The sequence below is a fragment of the Atractosteus spatula genome, chromosome 27 (genome assembly GCF_055471065.1).
Source record: "Atractosteus spatula isolate fAtrSpa1 chromosome 27, fAtrSpa1.hap1, whole genome shotgun sequence".
NCBI lineage: Eukaryota > Metazoa > Chordata > Actinopteri > Semionotiformes > Lepisosteidae > Atractosteus > Atractosteus spatula.
In genome coordinates, this window is record NC_142732.1 from 795,280 (window position 1) to 813,008 (window position 17,729).

At 50.9% G+C, this 17,729-nt stretch overlaps 1 protein-coding gene across 1 annotated transcript in view; it reads right to left on the reverse strand.

Moving 5' to 3' along the window:
- Positions 1–17,729, reverse strand: part of sh2b2 (SH2B adaptor protein 2) — a 30,631-nt gene continuing 12,902 nt past the window's right edge. The window contains exons 2-9 of the mRNA XM_088906597.1: positions 15,052–15,889; positions 13,734–13,835; positions 11,971–12,062; positions 11,685–11,785; positions 10,858–11,013; positions 9,816–10,021; positions 9,248–9,419; positions 1–4,686 (exon numbers count right to left, since the gene is read on the reverse strand). Of these exons, the coding sequence (XP_088762723.1) occupies positions 4,373–4,686; positions 9,248–9,419; positions 9,816–10,021; positions 10,858–11,013; positions 11,685–11,785; positions 11,971–12,062; positions 13,734–13,835; positions 15,052–15,858 (1,950 nt within the window). The 5' untranslated portion in view covers positions 15,859–15,889 and the 3' untranslated portion in view covers positions 1–4,372. The remainder of the gene's footprint in view (positions 4,687–9,247; positions 9,420–9,815; positions 10,022–10,857; positions 11,014–11,684; positions 11,786–11,970; positions 12,063–13,733; positions 13,836–15,051; positions 15,890–17,729) is intronic.

Here is a 17,729-nt window from a genome sequence, read left to right on the forward strand (position 1 = left end):
TTTTTTTAAAACAGTGTTCACTTATTTTTATTCACAGAAATATAAAGAAATACATTAGGTAAACATCACTTTGTACAAAAGTGCACAGAGTCTTTTTTTTTTTGAAACGGGGGACATCAGATTTTGTTTAGCATTAAAAAAATTAAACAAAACATTGTAGTTAAAGAGGGAGCAAGAATGAACCCCCAAATGTCTGAGGACACCCTCCCTTGGTTAGTTTCTCTCCAACATGAGGTTGAGCAAGGATGTTACAAGACGGATGAGTTCACCTTGATAAAATAGAACAACCCCAGATGGATTTCTTCAGTAGCAATGACTGAGAAACAGACTATTTCAAAAATACATAACAAAGTTACAAATTGGCACATGTACAGTACTCAAGGTAATGAGCACCCAAGCCCTGCTGCTGGGCACCCTGTAGTTACAGAGCAGCTGGAACCCTTTTTAGTGTTGTTTCACTCCCAGTGTGCACTGCAGTAATAATGGCAGAGCTGGGTCCTTCGACTCTGCTCTGTTGTGCCAAAGGCCTTATGCATCTCCCTACAGCTCTGCTGTCAAACTAACTCCTTTGACCAGCTTTTGACTCTAAATTTAGCATTACCTGTTGTTTTTTTCTTTTATACTCACCCAGTAAGGAACCACCAATTGTGTGTTTTACGTGTCTTAGCTGTGACCCACAAACATGGCCACAGCACGCGGGTGGGGGGAGACCCAGGACGTATGGCCAGACGGCTCTGACCCGCCCAACTTCAAGATTTTCTCTTCTCTCTTTCTGCCCAGATCTTCTCCTTCACAGGCAGCGAAGGCCTGCGCCCAGGCCCTCCGCGCAGAGGCAGCGCGTCTCTTGCTGACAGCAGCGTGAACCTGCAGGGGTCGCTGTGCTCCCAGGAGGAGCTACTCTGCAATCGTCACGGTCACGGAGGAGAGCAACATGGCCCAGCTCAAGCTCCAGCACCTGGATCACAGAGTCCAGCCTCAAGTGAGTGTCTGTCCAGGGGGAGCTGCCCTTGTACACAGTTTAATATGTTAATCTACTAAACTGAAAGCCGCCATCATCAGCCATCTTCACCTCCTTGCACCCCAGTTCCAGGTCTAATGGTGACCCAAGGCAAGATATTTTCTACAAGCTACTCATGTTGGAGTCGATACCCTGGTTTCTTTGCAGTAAAAGATGGATGAGATCATTGGATAAATTACTTACTAACTCCTTATGGACTACTGTAGGTGGCTGGCTAGGAAGGCTGTCTTCATTTCCTGTGTGATCCCTTCTTATGTACGAAGTTTATTTCAAAGGGTGAACCCTGTGGCATTTTGCAATTGCAATTCCGGTTTATTTCATTATTTAAACTGAACAACTTCAGGGCTGTTGCAGTGCACTGTCTGGGTTTTCATCTCGGCTCTTAATGAACAGGCTAATTGTGAAACTACTGGACCAGCTGATCACTGAGAGCAGATGTTCCCAATTTCCGACCTCCACACCTGGTTAACTAAACCAGATCCTTAATTGAACTGATAGGTTGCTGGATTAGAATCTTGACAAGCAGGTCCTCAGCTCAGAAGATGTAGATCTTAAGTCACAAAATACAAGGGAAAAGGCAACCCATGACAAATCCAGGACAGGAAGGAAATAAAGGGCAGGAATAAGATTTGTAGTATTAAAGGGTTCGATGGTGTAAATAAAGAGCTCAGCTGGAATGGAAAGAGATGTGTGGGTCCACCGGACCACAGCTGGGGACCTTGGTTCAGAGGCACTTGCTTGATTGTGGCCCCAGGAGGACTGGAGTTTCAGTGTGAACTTTAAAATATCTGAAATCTGACACGCGAGCCTCAGATTGACTGTGAGCGCGTCCCGTCTAGAGCACACACGTGTAGTGGCATCTGACTGGTCCTAACCAGCCCCACCCCACTCTGGTACTGTGTTGTGTGATATTGTGCGACTTTGTGTCACATTATCACATTGCCATGGGGATGGAAAGGAATGCAGACGGTGTCTTTCGCACACCCTGGCCTCTCCAGGACTCCCAGCTCTGCTCCTTCCTCCGGGTTTCACAATGGCCAGAGCCTGGTTGCTCTCCAGGCTCTCCCACACCTCTCTTGTCACCTGCCTGGCAGGATCGCCAGCCGCCGAAGAGCTCGGCCTGTGCAGAGCGCCAGCAGACTAATCCCCGCTGGCCTGCGGCGTGTGTGACCTCGTCTGTGGCAACGCCCACTAATGCTCTTGTAAATAACATCCCACCCTCTTCCACCGAGATTCCCAGCATTTCTTCTCACTGAAGGCAGACGAGAAACAAGTTTGAAACGTGAAACAAAAAGGTTCTTGCAAAAGACAAGTAGCAGGACCGTGAGGTTAGAGAGTTCAGCTGTTCTATCATGAAGCCGTGTACATGATTTTGGCACAAACAGCTCCTTACCAGTTTGATTTTTTTTGCTCCTTAATTCACTTGCATTATTACAAACCCAACCAGTTAGAAAGTGTGTAACTTGAAATTAAAAACATCCCATTTAGAATCCCATTTGCAGAATTTCTGCAAAAAAAGTTTTTCTTCACATCCTATTACATTTCCAAACCTGTCAAAACACCATGATTACACAACACCTTCTAGTGAACTCTTGAGAAAGGATCAACACTTGCTCAATAAATCTACACATTTCCTCTTTTAAACACATTGTAACAATTCATTCTGAAATGTACACACACACACACAACACTTACAGCCAGCTGTCGCAAACATAAAACACTCACCAGTCAACCTCCAAAACCAAAATCACACACCTTCAGCAGCAGAAGATTATTTGGACAAATAATACTCTCAAGATGTTTGTTCTACGTTTCCCCATTCTGCAGTTGAAAGGGAACTGCATTTGGTAAATTGGGTGTTTGGATACACCCTCTGGTCTCCGGGAATGAAATCCCACACAGATGGGAACTGTAAATGGCCAGAGCAGGGGGGTCAGCAGGGCTAGCGCTGGGGTGAACTAGCATGGGTAGCAGAAGATTCTCTTGGTGGCAGTAGAGGAAGGCGTGCCCCATGTTTTCTGACTGGGTGGTGGGATTGAGAGGGGTAGTTGGCTTCGATCTTCTTCCAATCTCATGGACCCAGATGTTTTCCAGTGTCCAGAGGGCTCTGCATTATTTTTCCCTTTCCTGCAATCATTACATTTCCTGAACCCTAAGGAGCAACAAACCACCTAATACTTAATCGCACTACTTGAGAGAAACCCTGGGCACACGGTCATCCAGCCTCACTTGCACTGGGTCCAGGACAGAGGGCGAGAAGCACAAACTCACAAGGGGCTCATTAGTACAGGCCTCCACTGGGCCCAGAGACAGGCGGTCTGAATCTCCACTACAGCACTGCCTGTGACTGTGAGAGTCCCAGGACAGAGTGCTACCGGCTGGTGGGAAAAGATGGCTTTTGTCTGTCACAAGGTTCACTGTAGCTGGCCAGGTGACCCATGCGCCTGCAGCGCAGGCGGTGAAAGATGTGCCGATGTCTGCAGCTGAGGCTCAAACTGTGGGATCACAACAGGCTGACGGGATGCGTTTTCCATAAGGGGAGCAAACATTCTCCTTATCTTCCTAGTGATGGTATGAGGGCTGAACTGCCGCGTGGTGTAAGTGTGGAGCATGTCATTGTCATGAGGTGTAGGTGCACAAGGACAGATGAATTTGACTTCCTGGAATACCTGTTTAGCAACTTGCAGATTGGTCAGGGGGTTACTCTGAAAGCAATCGGGAACTGCACAGTTTAGCCCAGCAAGCCAGTCATAATGTGGCCTCTTGAAGATTGCATTAAATTATTCATCAATTAATCAAATCATTACAGGACAGGCATGGGAAAAAATGGACTGGTGGGGTTGGAATTTAACAGGCTCCACGCCTACACCTGGCCCTTCATTTTCTCCTGCTTCAAGCACGCAGTGCAGGAGTCTCCCGGACACTGGCCTGCTGCTGGAGCAGGACCGTGCGTACCGAGCGCGTTACAGAAGTGAGCTCGGCGCCAGTGCTGAGACCTCCAGCAGCAGGAGCACCAGTCTGCTGGGGGCGAGGAGGGGCGCTGTGTCTGAGCCCTCGAGCAGCTGTGATTGAACCCCTGCAGGGGCAGTTCTTACGTGGCTGTCATGGACACCCAGGTGGCAGGTCAGACTATTCGGCACCATCTCAGAACACCCAGCTGGAAAGAGGGAGGTTCGATTTTTGTGTAGTACATCTTGCTGAAGATGGAAAGAGAAGAGAGCAGACAAGCTGGACAACCGGCTCCCGGGTGCACTGACTCGGCCTCACCGCCTGCCCAGCCAGGGGGAGGGCCCTCTCCCGTGTGTGCGTGGCTCCAGCCAATCGGAGCCTCCCGGCGGCGCCCCCGCGGCTCGCTCAGTAGAAGGAGTACTGGTTCTCCACCGCTCTCGCCCTGCGCGCCCCGTCGCTCTCGTGATAGTCCTCCGGCGAGCCAGCAGGGGGCTCCAGCAGCCGCTCCGCGCTGTTACTGCGGCTGCGCAGCCCCCCTCCCGCGACGCCGCCGCCCGCCACCTCCCCCCACGGGGAGGAGGAGCTGGCGGACGAGGGGCCGTCTGCGGACGGCAGGCTGGGCTGGGGGGCCGCGGAGAAGTAGTGCGGAGATGGGTGGAGGTCGGGCCGGCAGCCGCCGGGCTCTCGGGCGGGCGGGGGGAGCTGGGACACCGCGGGCTCTGTGGGGAGAGGGAGAGGAGCGCTGAGAGAGAGGGACAGCGAAGACAGAGGGAGAGGAGCGCTGAGAGAGAGGGACAGCGAAGACGGAGGGAGAGGAGCGCTGAGAGAGAGGGAGAGAGCGAAGACGGAGGGAGAGGAGCGCTGAGAGAGAGGACAGCGAAGACGGAGGGAGAGGAGCGCTGAGAGAGAGGGACAGCGAAGACGGAGGGAGAGGAGCGCTGAGAGAGCGAAGACGGAGGGAGAGGAGCGCTGAGAGAGAGGGAGAGAGCGAAGACGGAGGGAGAGGAGCGCTGAGAGAGAGGACAGCGAAGACGGAGGGAGAGGAGCGCTGAGAGAGAGGGACAGCGAAGACGGAGGGAGAGGAGCGCTGAGAGAGAGGGACAGCGAAGACGGAGGGAGAGGAGCGCTGAGAGAGAGGGAGAGAGCGAAGACGGAGGGAGAGGAGCGCTGAGAGAGAGGGACAGCGAAGACGGAGGGAGAGGAGCGCTGAGAGAGAGGGACAGCGAAGACGGAGGGAGAGGAGCGCTGAGAGAGAGGGAGAGCGAAGACGGAGGGAGAGGAGCGCTGAGAGAGGGAGAGCGAAGACGGAGGGAGAGGAGCGCTGAGAGAGGGACAGCGAAGACGGAGGGAGAGGAGCGCTGAGAGAGAGGGACAGCGAAGACGGAGGGAGAGGAGCGCTGAGAGAGAGGGAGATCGAAGACGGAGGGAGAGGAGCACTGAGAGAGAGGGACAGCGAAGACGGAGGGAGAGGAGCGCTGAGAGAGAGGGACAGCGAAGACGGAGGGAGAGGAGCGCTGAGAGAGAGGGACAGCGAAGACGGAGGGAGAGGAGCGCTGAGAGAGAGGGACAGCGAAGACGGAGGGAGAGGAGCGCTGAGAGAGGGACAGCGAAGCGGCCTGAACCTCCTCCCTCCCAAACCTCTGGCTGGGTAAACAAAAAAAACTGGCTTGCTTTTGGGGTGACTTCCTGAGTACCCCCTTGTTTGCTCTGGAGTCAGGAAAGGGGTGCTGGAGCTCCAGTCCCACACAGGTGCAAGGCCTGCAGCATCCATCCAACCTCATCCACGGGCAGGAACAGAATAGCGGAGAACTCTGAAGCCTGAACAATGACGCAGGTGTCCAGCAGTGTTACAGGGTTCAAGATCTCTGTGCTGTGGGGGGCACTGGCTCGGGGGCTTCACACAGCGATTAGCACAGAGGTCCTCAAGCCCGTGCTCTTACGTCTTGTTTGTCCTTTTCCACTCTCCCCCCCAGCGTTTTGCTATTTTGGTCCGAGGCTGGCCTGCAGCCCTGGAATGGTCTTGTGCACACAGCCGAGCTGCTGCAGGATTGATCTCTCACCCCTGGAGGACCAGCAGGGTCTCCATCTGTGCTAAGAAAGGTGGGGCTACAACTGAGCTCTGCGACTAGCCTGCCAGTTCACCCTCTGTAAGGGAGGTTTTACACTCGGTGAAGATGGCCAGCAAATAGAAGAGCAATTCCTGGCAATTTTCCGAATCAAGACTTCAATACAGGCAGTAGTGCCAGTGATTTCAAGGGAAAAGACGTCAGTGTGCAACTTTTGCTGTCACTTATTCATCAGTGATCCAACTGAAATCCAACATTAAATACAGGTTACAATGGACACAGAATAAGTATTAAATCAGGTGGCAATGCACTGGTGATTCATCCTGCATCGTCTGTACAGACTGTTGTCATTCTTAAACAATCAGCCCTGTCCTGTCAAAATAACCAACTACCACTCTACCACTGCACAATGCCTGCCTGTCTTACCAACTGCATCACACCAGGGCAATTCTCCTTCGGCCAGTTAGAGACCGTCACCACTAACGCCAAGTGTGTATCTGTCAGCAGGCAGGAAGGGATTTTGAATTCCTGAAAATTCACATCAATTTCAGAAGCCCACGCAAAACAAAATTGCCACACTAAGGCATGCAGTCCACTGTGAGGCTGTCCAAAGACAAACTGGAAGTCAGGCAGCTTGGCTCTAGCAACCCAGCAGAGGCAAGTCAGCGAGACCATTCATATACAGCTAGCAAGTCCAAATTGTGTGGGTAGGTCATGAAACAAGATTTTTTTTTTTTATTTACACATTATAAGTAAAAAGGGAAAAAAAGAATGATGACTGATTCAACCAGCAAAGGCGCTTGTGGCCAAAGAGCCTCGACAGTCCGTGTCCGTCAGAGTCATGTGACAAGCTGTGACGTCCTGTGGCTGCGAGCGGATTTTCACAACCGGCAGAGCGCCACTGGGTTTGGGTGGAAGTGAGTCTCCCAGGGTCTCTCGACCCGAATCGAAGCAGTGTGTCAAAACTGACAGGTGGGCGTGTCCAAGGGGCCTGTCTTACACAGTACAGTCCTTTCTGTTCGCTGTCAAATGCAGCGGTCAATATGGTGAAGCCAAGTCTTTAACAAGTGGACAGGCATATTAAAAAGCTCCCAGCAACATTGTCAACAAGAAATTAATTGAGTGAAGTTATGATCTAATGTCGATTATTAATGGAGAGAAACTGAACACTAGTATGAAAGGAGCAATGCACTTTCTGGTTCACGTATTACAGATCTACACATTTGTCACTTTAAACAAACCATTCCCGATTTGCAGAATAAATTAACTGTGAAGGGAGAAAAGGCATGTATTTTGCCAGTACTGTCAAAAATCAATAAAATAAGCTTTGCGCTTCCGTCTCTGTTTTTTAAATAAGCAACGTCCCAGTATTGTGGGCCCAGCTGGAACAGCATGTGCTCACAGTGATCTGTGGTGTGCTGCATGCAAAGCACCTTCTCTCCCTGGAAGAGAATAGACTGTTCTTTGGCGAGAGAAAGAGTTCATTCACAGTGGTGAATAAGGAATGGGGGGGTTCGCAAGGGGTGTCAGTGTACAAACCTCATTAACCATCCCTGGCTGCTTTACGCCCCACTAAAAAAACACAGGATCAGTTTCCACTTTCTAAAGAGTTTCCTTTGGGAGCAGCGGCTCCTTATCTTGACTGCAGCTGCACCCCTTTGGTTCTCAAGATCTGTTCTCGCACCCCTGATCACAAATCGTTGTAATAGATCAGGTCATCAAACCTGAGATATACAGTATCATAGCTATAGAATGAAGAGGATAGAACTGTTGTATATCTTGATTATGAAAAATAATGCACTTTTTATGTTTACCTTAAAATAAACAGGTTTGGTGAAAAGAAGTAGTTGTGCTGGGGTATCTGTGCTTAATTTGTTTTTAGAAGTTGAATCAAAAGCACATCTGGCCTGTCTCACACCTCCAGAAGAAGCATCTGCGTGCACCCTCGGTTAAGAACCACTGTTCTCAGAGCACGAGTCAGGAGTTGTCTTCCCCAGAGTTAAGGTAATGCCCTGCATGTTTCTTGGGCTCCTAAAAACCTGAGGATATTCGGACTCAGATGCTGAGAGGCATCAGTGCTTCCTCAAACATGCAATACAATTAAACAAATTAAAACTCAAACATCCTGTCTTGCCTGGTGTGGAGTGATTCTTCAGGACAGCTCAACGAACACTACAGCTAGCTGCACAGAAGTCTGCAATAAACACAGGTTTATTGTATTAATTTGTTTTGCACACATTATTTTATTCACTCCTAGAGGAACAGCCCCTCCAACTCGACAGCACTGGACTGCAATCATCTATCTGGTTAAATCCACTACTGTGACGCTGGCATCACTGCACTGGTATCATAGCTGCTAATTCTTAAGGAGTTTGTCTTAAAATTATTCACATTAACAAAGCATATTTCTGTCCCTCTCACACCTTAACAAAAAATAAAGTGTTTCCTGCTATTAATCCTGTTAACAGTATGAATGTATTAAGATGTTTTCCTTAATCTGTGTTACTCTCCAGCTAATGCTTATTAAACTTATTAACAGTGTCTTTAATGTCCAGTGAAAAAGAAGCGCTGTGAATATGGCGCATTGAAATGTATTTCATTTTTCTTGGCAGAACATGCCATTCCACATGCTGCAGTTCGCTCTTCAGGACTCTGACACACTTTGAACTTATTTAAACTCACTTCCAAGATGGCGGATTCTATAAGGGGCAGCAGGAGGGGTTCCTGGAGCCTGTGGACATGCTGAACCCTGCTTCCTGCTCCTTATAGAACCTGCTGTTTTAACTCCTGAGTGGCCCAACAGGTGAAGGAGCTCACCCAAGCACTGGCTGTGCACTATGGCAAGGGGTTCGAGCCTGGGAGCTGTAATGGGGACTGGGAATGGTGCCATTAGTTCAGGGCTCTGTGGACTCTCGGGGACATAGCTGTCCCCAGGAGGATAACCACCCAGGCCCCCGCACACTTGCACTGCTGTCAGTAAGGGACGCTCCTCTCCTCCAATCAGTCCGAACCTCTTGCACGGGGCTGTGCTGCCTGGGACATAATGGGAGGGGAGGGGCCTGAAAGCGGGCGGGGTTAATCTGTCTCCATTTCCTGACTCTCTCCCGTGTGCGGTCACAGGGTTTGTAGCGATGTGCAAAGACACCGGACCAGTGACTCCAGATCAGGTACGAGAAAACAACCGTTGAGGAAGCGGGGAAACGTTAGGCTGTACCTGGTGTGTGCCGCTGTGCCTGGACATAGCAGCGCAGGGTGATGTCAGCCGAGCCTCCAGACTCCAGTGGGATGGGGTGGGTGTGGAAGTGGCGTAGCATGTCGCAGACGGTCTGGAACCACAGGTGGTGGACGTGGCATTGCCCATTGTCATTCACCGACAGCCGCAGATGCTAAACACAGGGAAACACCGAGGGGGAAAGGTTACAAACACACCAGGAGACATGACGATTCCACGCTGTTTTTTTAAGGGATCTCAACAAGTATCACACAGACTGGAATACAAATCCCTGCTGTATTAATAGGAATCTCCCAGGAATGGCGCAGCTCACGTATGGCTGTATGACGCAGAAGCCATGGTTACTGGATGTGACGGTGTTTGTGTCCTGTCTGTGTGCTCGAGGCTGCAGTATCTCTCTGGCAGCGCTGCTCAGGTTCATTAGAAGGGTCTTGAACTTGCAATGTAGGGATGTATTTTTCTGCCGTTTACAAGCTCCTGGGAAGACACCTGTACACAGCGAGTCTCTGAAACAGTTTTGTCAGTGCCCAGCTCGAAGGCCGCCGCCCACCTTGGCCTTGCCCTGGAAGTTGAACGTCAGGACGTACTCGCCCGGGCGCGTCTCGCTCTGCCGGATGACAAAGAGCCCGTGACTGCGCGCTCCTCCAGACAGGACCAGCTGCGCTGCCCGCACCCTGGACAACGTCCCATGGAACCATGGGTAACCGGCCAGGCTGGCTTCGCCCTCTGCGTCCCCGGACTCGCCGATAGGACACCCTGTCGAACAAGTCACAAACAGAGCTAAGCAACACAGGATGAAAATACAGAAGACTGTCTGCAAATACTGCTGTTCTGGAGTCTCGCTTCCCTGGTGGCAGGAAACCGAGATTCCCTCACACAAGCCTTAAAGCATGTAAGCCAAATAATGCTCGTCACTAGCTGACTGTGACCGACACTCAGGTCAGGATGGGATTAGTGGGCCAGGGCTCTCCAAGGGCAAACAGCGCCCCTTGCAGCCTTCGGGGCGTTTGCAGAATTGTCGTGCTGTCAGTGAGAAACATGCCCCTCCACCAATCACCTCTGAGCTTCTGGTACAGGGTGGTGCTGCCTGTGATGCGGTAAAGCTCAGTGGGCGGGTCAGAGGACTCCGGCCACACCTCCTCTTCCTGCCTTGTGTGCGGCCCATGAGCCTCGAACGACACAGAGCCTCGTGGGCCACACAGAGCAGGCGATTCCAAACCCCTATGAGTGTAACAAAAACAACTGGCAACGCTACAGCTGTAGAAAATGTCCTCTGGCCAGTTTCTGCAATGAAAGTTTACCAATTTAAAGTCATGATAATTTACTCTCCCTTTCCTGTTCTCTGGTTTTACGAAACTTGACAGTCTTCTGCACTGTTCTAGATTTAGATGAGATGGTTAACTGAGGTGAATGTTTGTAGGGACGTTATCACACAGCCCTTTCCAGGCATTTACTGTGGAGGTCCAAGTATTCCACAGTCAAGTGCAGTAGCTTACAGTACAGCTGAAAGGAAGTATATAGAGGTAAGAGGAAAAACTGTCAAGCGGAGTTACTGCACTCTCTCTTCTCCGAGGGGAGGGACGCGCTGCTACCTGTCGTAGGCCCAGGGGTCTCCAGAGACTGCAGGAAGTGCTCCAGGGGGGCGTGCATGGGGTGTTCTGCGAAGAGCGATTCTCGGCAGCGGACAGAGGGGGCGCCATGGTGCTCGTGGGCCATGACACAGGACCGGTCTGGTACCCGATGCACACCTGAGCGAGGACATTGTCACCAGGTGAAAACACAGCTCCTCTCATCCCATACTAAAAGGTGCACCCAGGGTGGGTGTTTGTTCTGTGACCCCCAAGTCTGAGCCCCCTAGACCCTTTGGCAATTTATCTTTAAACCTTCTTTAAACCAAAAGAATGCACATTAGTGATTCTAAAAAAGATAAGGATCAATGCTTTATACACCTTGTTACAATTTCCCAGCCAAAAAAATATTGGAAAGCAATTGGCAATAATCAGCTAATTCTGTTAGTAAGGATGAGATGATCATTAAAATACAATGTTTCAAACTGATATACTGTACATAACTGTCTTAAACAGGTATTAACATAACCCTGAAAAAGGAGACTTGAAAAGTACACCTTTGTTGTACAACCCAGTGTTACAAACATGAAGAGGTGCACCACATCTGGCCACCACACCAGGGCAGCAAGAAACTTCAGGAGGAGCCACATCTGGCCACCCACGCACTCAGCCTTTAAACTGCAGACTGACTGTGGCTAGTACTGCACGGCTTTGTGAACTGCAGATGGTTACACAATTTGTGCCACTTATTTACATTATCATGCTGTAAAATTATTGCTTAAAAATGTGAAGAGGGAGCGGAAGGTGGGCTGGCTCCGAGTGGAAGGGTGTTGTGTGCTGGAGGACCTCACCTTCTGACAGAAGCTCGCAGCTGCAGGACGCCACCATGGGGAAGTCTTTACCGGCAGGGCCATGGGGGCAGGAGGCCAGTTCGATGTCATCACCGCTGTCCCTGTCACACACACACACAGAAGAATGACACGCCCACCTCTCGGACGAGACGCATGCACCCACACAGACTAAGTTCGTCGGTCTCCCCAAATGAACACTTGGCAGACAAAACAGCTCCTTTTAACATGCCTGGGGACAGATTCATGCAGCCCACCACCCCACCAGCAGGAGGCAGTGCTGTCTCACCCGGGGTCTATGCAGTCCTGAATATCGGCCACCCAGGAGTGCTTCTGCAGGGAGTCGATCGTCTCCAGGATGTATTCTGCACCATTCTCCACCTGCAACAGCAAGGAGCTGCCCTCAGCCTGTGCCAGAACCGCCCATGCCAGCTGTTCAACACATGCTTGCCAAGACGGTCTCGGCACCCCGCGCCCACCTGCTCACCTCACACAGCAATGACGGCATGGACTGTCCTGGATTGACTCGGATGTACTACGCTTGGCATATATGATACTTTTACCACAAACACTTCATTTCCCTCATTTTCAAATACATAAAGGGTAGGTCAGTGTCCTTATATTCAAATTAAAACTTCAATTTGCTGTGTCACAGTGTCCCTTTAGCTGGATCTACAGTATGATGTCAAGTCAGGAATAATACAACAGAGCAGGACACAAATAGTCACGCTGTCCACTGCATTCACATCTCTGACGCAGATGTTACTGGGGTCCAGGTATCTAACAATAGAACGTGATACTGTCTGAGTTCCAGCCAAGCTGGTCGTTCAGGGAGTTGACAGAAATATTCATCAGCTCAGGATGCCAGCAAACACCTTTATGTGTAGGAAAATGGGAATCTAGCCAGTTGCAACACTGAAAATGAAGAAAAGCTTTATTTTGCGTTGAGGTGTAAGGACCTGGGGGCACGGTGATGTTGCAGTGAGTGCTGATGCTTAACAGTCCGGGGGTCCTGGGTCTGAGATAGGGTCCTTCTGCAAGGAGCTTGCATGTCCTCCCAGCACTCGTTTTGCTCCAGGTGCCGTGGTTTCCCTCTGCCTCCCTGAGCCCTGCGGCCATGGGCTCGCGGCACCGTAGTGCTTGTGTGCGCGCGCTGTGAGGGACTGGTGTCCCACAGAACAGGACCCAGTCACTGGCTAGGCTCTCCCATCATGGGTGGGAAGAAAGAAAACACTCTGATGGTCACCAGGCATGATCACGAATCCCTCTCCTCAACTGAGCGCGTGACTCTGTTTCGGTCCCCATCCTTGTGTGTAGTTCCAGTCACGTGTACAGAACTGGGTTCAACACAGAGAGAATGGAGACGGTGACTCATGCCTTACAGCTTCCGCTGTTCCTCACACAGACCTCCCAGCCTGCTGCAACCACGTCTGCGCCGGGGCCCAGTTCCTTAAGCAGCCCAGTGGGCTAGCAGATCGTTAAGGAAGACAAGTGGGATACTGTCGACTGGACGGCCAGATGGTGGAGAAAATTCAAAACGCTAGAACAGCATAAACCACTCAACTGGGGTGTGTTAATGCGTTTCAAAATCTGTCACTTCTTGAGCTAAATACACAAAAACGTTGATAACTGACAAGTGTTATTTTTTGCAATCTCAGCTTGAATAAACCTGATTTGTACAAACTGAAAGTGTCTCTGTGGGCACCACCTTCAGCACCGGTAAGACAGCTGTTTCCTGGCCTGCTCTCGCAATCGTACCGAAAGGCTGCCAATTGGATTCTATTTTTTTGTGTTATTTCAATCTGGTGTCCTTCTAAAAAGTCCCTGTGTGACTTCTAGCTGGTTTAAGCTGCAGTTCATTCATGTGGGTTTTCATGTCATCCCTAAAATTGGATGTATAACAACTAGCAGTGATTTGATTTCACATTAACAACCAATAAGGATTACAGAAGCAGCCTGGCATCAGATCTGCACACAACTGTATCTCAGGAAACTGGAAGGAAGTGTGAAGAGCACAAGACACCTTGAACAGAAGAGACTGGAAGACCCTACCTTGAGTACGAAGGTGTTGTCCTTGTCAGGCATTTCCAGAGGCATGGTGGTCCTGACTTCCACAATGGCTGACAGAGGAATGCTCACTTTAGGCTTGGAAGACTAGGGAGGCAAGGAAAGACACAGGAGAGGAGTAAATCGCCAGGAATTATAAACCACTGGCAGCTTCTTTTCCTGTGACACTGCGATAGTTGATCATTGTCCTGGAGTTCCATGGCAATCATTGAGTTTTATTGCAAATTAAGTTCTTATTTATTAACTGTTTAAGATTTCCATTGTTTAGCTTCTGCAGGATTTAAAGGTTGCTGTACAGCAGGAATGGTCTCAAATGACCTGAGATGCTATGCTCAGTTCTTCAAACCGATTCTAAGGGAGGTGAACTGGGGAAGGATTTAGAGGTTGCACAATATGGTGAGGACCACAATCACAAATTGCTGCAGCTGTGAGTTTGTGCAGTACTTAATGTAGAAAAAAGAAAATGCTGTTAGCAAGACGTAAATTACTGCTAACATTTTTAAACATAGTCCCCTTTCTCCACCATGTGCACTGGCAATAGAAGTCTGACAATTTTTCTGACATTTCAAGTTGTTTTTAGTCTGCTCCACATAGTGGTGTCCATTTCTAAATCGAATATTACCACCCTAGGAAACAGCTCTTATTAACATGAGCACCACTGAAAACAGGGGAGTTATGAAAATCTGGACATCACAAGTCCAAAGCTGCATCAGCTGTAATGCTTGAAAGCTGCCTGACTGAGGGACGTTACAGAGACAGATGTGTTCATTCTGAGATCATGTGACCCACGATTACTGCACACGGTCAGAGATCACTCGACTCACTGTGTGGCACAGCACAGCCAAGGGTCTGAATACCTGAGTGTACAATGATGCAGGTATACTAAACACTGTATAAACTGCTGCTTCGAAGGGTCTTGACTGCAAACCTTAAAGCACCAAGCAGTGAAAGCTGTGCAGGGGTCTGAATGTGGTTGCAAGGCACTGTATACCTGGCCGTCCCCCAGCCTCCCCAGTGTCCCTGGCTGCACCATGACAACCTCGCCCGCTGCAGGGACAGGAGGGACAGCCCGCTGTAGGAGCTGTGCGCTGCAGGGACAGGAGGGACAGCCCGCTGTAGGAGCTGTGCGCTGCAGGGACAGGAGGGACAGCCCGCTGCAGGGACAGGAGGGACAGCCCGCTGCAGGAGCTGAGCGCTGCAGGGACAGGAGGGACAGCCCGCTGTAGGAGCTGTGCGCTGCAGGGACAGGAGGGACAGCCCGCTGCAGGGACAGGAGGGACGCTGGAGGAGAGCACACACCCACCTTGGGCGGCACGTAGAACTCCAGCAGGAAGCGCTCCCCCTCTGTGCGGGCGGACTTGCGCAGCAGCAGCCGGCACTTCTGCCACTGGGAGGTGCCCACGCAGCTGGTGTCGTCCGCCACCATGTAGCGCAGGGCCCCCTCCCTCTGGATCTCCAGCAGCTCGGCCCGGGGGCCCTGCGAGGGGCGCGAGAAGCGCAGGCGCTGGCTCCGCTTGTCGCCCGCCTCTCCGCTGGCTCTGCGGCCGGGGTGGGGCTCCGGGGAGGCGCGCCGGTGCCAGATCTCCTTCACGCCGTCCACCACGCACAGGCTCATGTTGCGCAGAGAGAAGCCCTTCTTGAACCTGGCCTTGGGGTGGCCGGCCGACACGTCCTCGGAGCTGCGGGACTGGCCCAGGGGCGCCCTGGAGGCCTGGGGGGGGGGGTTCCCCGGCCCGCTGTCCATGCTGTCCAGGGACTCGCTGGAGGCCCCCGCCTCTTCTTTGCGGCGCAGGTAGAGGTCGCGGCCGTAGGGCAGCGGGCAGCTCTGCAGGCCCACGAAGGGCACGATGCTGTACTTGGCCGTGCCTGGAGAGCCGGGGGTGTGGGCCCGGCTCAGCTCGGCCGCGAAGCAGTCCAGGAAGTGCCGGGCGAAGTGCTGGGAGAAGGTGGCGTCGGCGCCCGGAGAGTCGTAGCTGGGGTTCTCTCGGACGAAGCGGCGGAACTTGTCGGCGAAGTCCGAGGCCGAGGCGCGGGCGTGCAGCTCGCAGAACTCCTTCCAGTCGGGCAGCGGGCAGGGCGGCTCGGGGCTGGGGGGGGCGTCCCCATTCATGGCTGCTCCATTCCACCGCTGGGGGGGGTGGCTGGGGCACGGGGAAGGAGAGAGGATGACAGGGCAAGGGGTAAAGAGATGAAGACAAAAAGATATCATTACTGATCAGTTAATGCACAAAAATGCTGTGATCAGCAAAGATGCCTGCAAACACGCTGTCACATGCTTCTCTAGAGGGTAGAATTGGCTGAAATTAAGATTACATACAATAAGTAATGAATGTGTGAAAATGAATGAATTGGAATGTGTACTGTAACGAGCAGGACCAGGCTGGAGAGGGGCGAACTGGGGCACTTGATGACACAACACGTGACATGATAGCAGGTGGACTTCTCTTTGGTCACAGAAGACACTATGAGAGTGATCTAAAAACAAGAGCAGCATTATTCTCCAATCCCAGTTTCCTCTTCTGCAAATCTAAGAAGCCTGTTGTGTCGCTTGTTTGTGGAGATAGCAGAACTGAAACCCATCGCCCAGAGATTGTGACAGAGCCACGTGCAAACGCACACAGCAGCGCTTGCAAGAAAAGCTGAATGCAAACAAGCTCTTTTCGGGGAGTGAGAGACTAATGCTGTTTCTACAGAGCTGGTTTTGTGTCATCTTATCTCCTGACACGCTTCTCCCTCGGCAAACCTCCGCGATGTCAAGCGATAGTGTCATTGAGTGAAACACTGAACTCCTTGTGGTTTTTGGCCGAGTAGAGACAATTGGCTCCATTATCCTGGATTGAATCCTTTGGCAGCCCTCCATTAACACTGAAACTACCCAACCTACATTTCTACCTGCAACTAAAGCAGAGAGAAATTTGAACAAGGAATGCCAATCTTAACAGCAGGGCCTGCCAGTATCTTGTCCCATCATAGTCCAATCCATTGTTTTACACAGGACCTACAGTGCTGTGATCAAGTCTGCCTTCTTCTTTTCAATAATGACGTTTAAAAGTCAGTGTGAAAAACAGGAACAAATATTAGACTTCTTCGGTTCTATGGGAACTGAGCTGGAAGCATCTGGTTCTGATCTTTTTAATTTACTCTGCAGCAACTAAGCCACATCTAACGATGAATGAGAAATGCCTTCTGTGGTATTGTAGATGATACCTACCTGCTACCTTATCCACAGACGAGCACTGAGAAACATCCACACACAGCGCTGCATGTGATGGGCCTGGGTGAGCCAGCACAATGGTGTCAAGGGAAGTCCTGTCACATTCACTGCCAGACTCAGCAATGGCTCACCTCCATGTCAACAGCCAGGGTAGCTAACAGAACCCGACTGCAAACGCCTCTGATCGGAAACCTGCCCCAGAGCAGCTCCTGCTCCGGCCAAGAGCTGTGCACAGACTGCCAAAGGAGAGGCTTTTCAAACCCCCCAGTTCTGAGGACGAACACAGTTGCATTTTCCAACAACTTTATCCAGTTCAGGGCTGCAGGGGAGCCGGAGCCCACACCAGCAAGCAACAGGCACAGGGCAGGATACGCCCTGGACTGGATGCCAATCCATCGCAGGGCATACTTTGATATAAACACAACAGGACTAATTTACCCAGGAGCCAATGAACCTACCGGTACAGAATGTCTTTGAACTGTGGGAGGAAACCAGAGCACCCAGAGGAAACCCATATGAACATGGGGAGAACACACAAACAGATAGCACCCCAGGTCTGGAGTTGAACCCAGGCACCACCTGGGTGCAATGTTAACTACTGCACCACTGTGCTGTTCTTTGTTTAATATCTATATTAATATTCTTTCAGTTTTCGTTTTTCTTTAAGCTTTGCAAGTACCTGAGCAAGTGAAATCCACACTTTTCTTTGAATACTCTATGTCTACAGGGTTTATGATCAGTGGGGTTGTAGAATAAAAATTCTATAT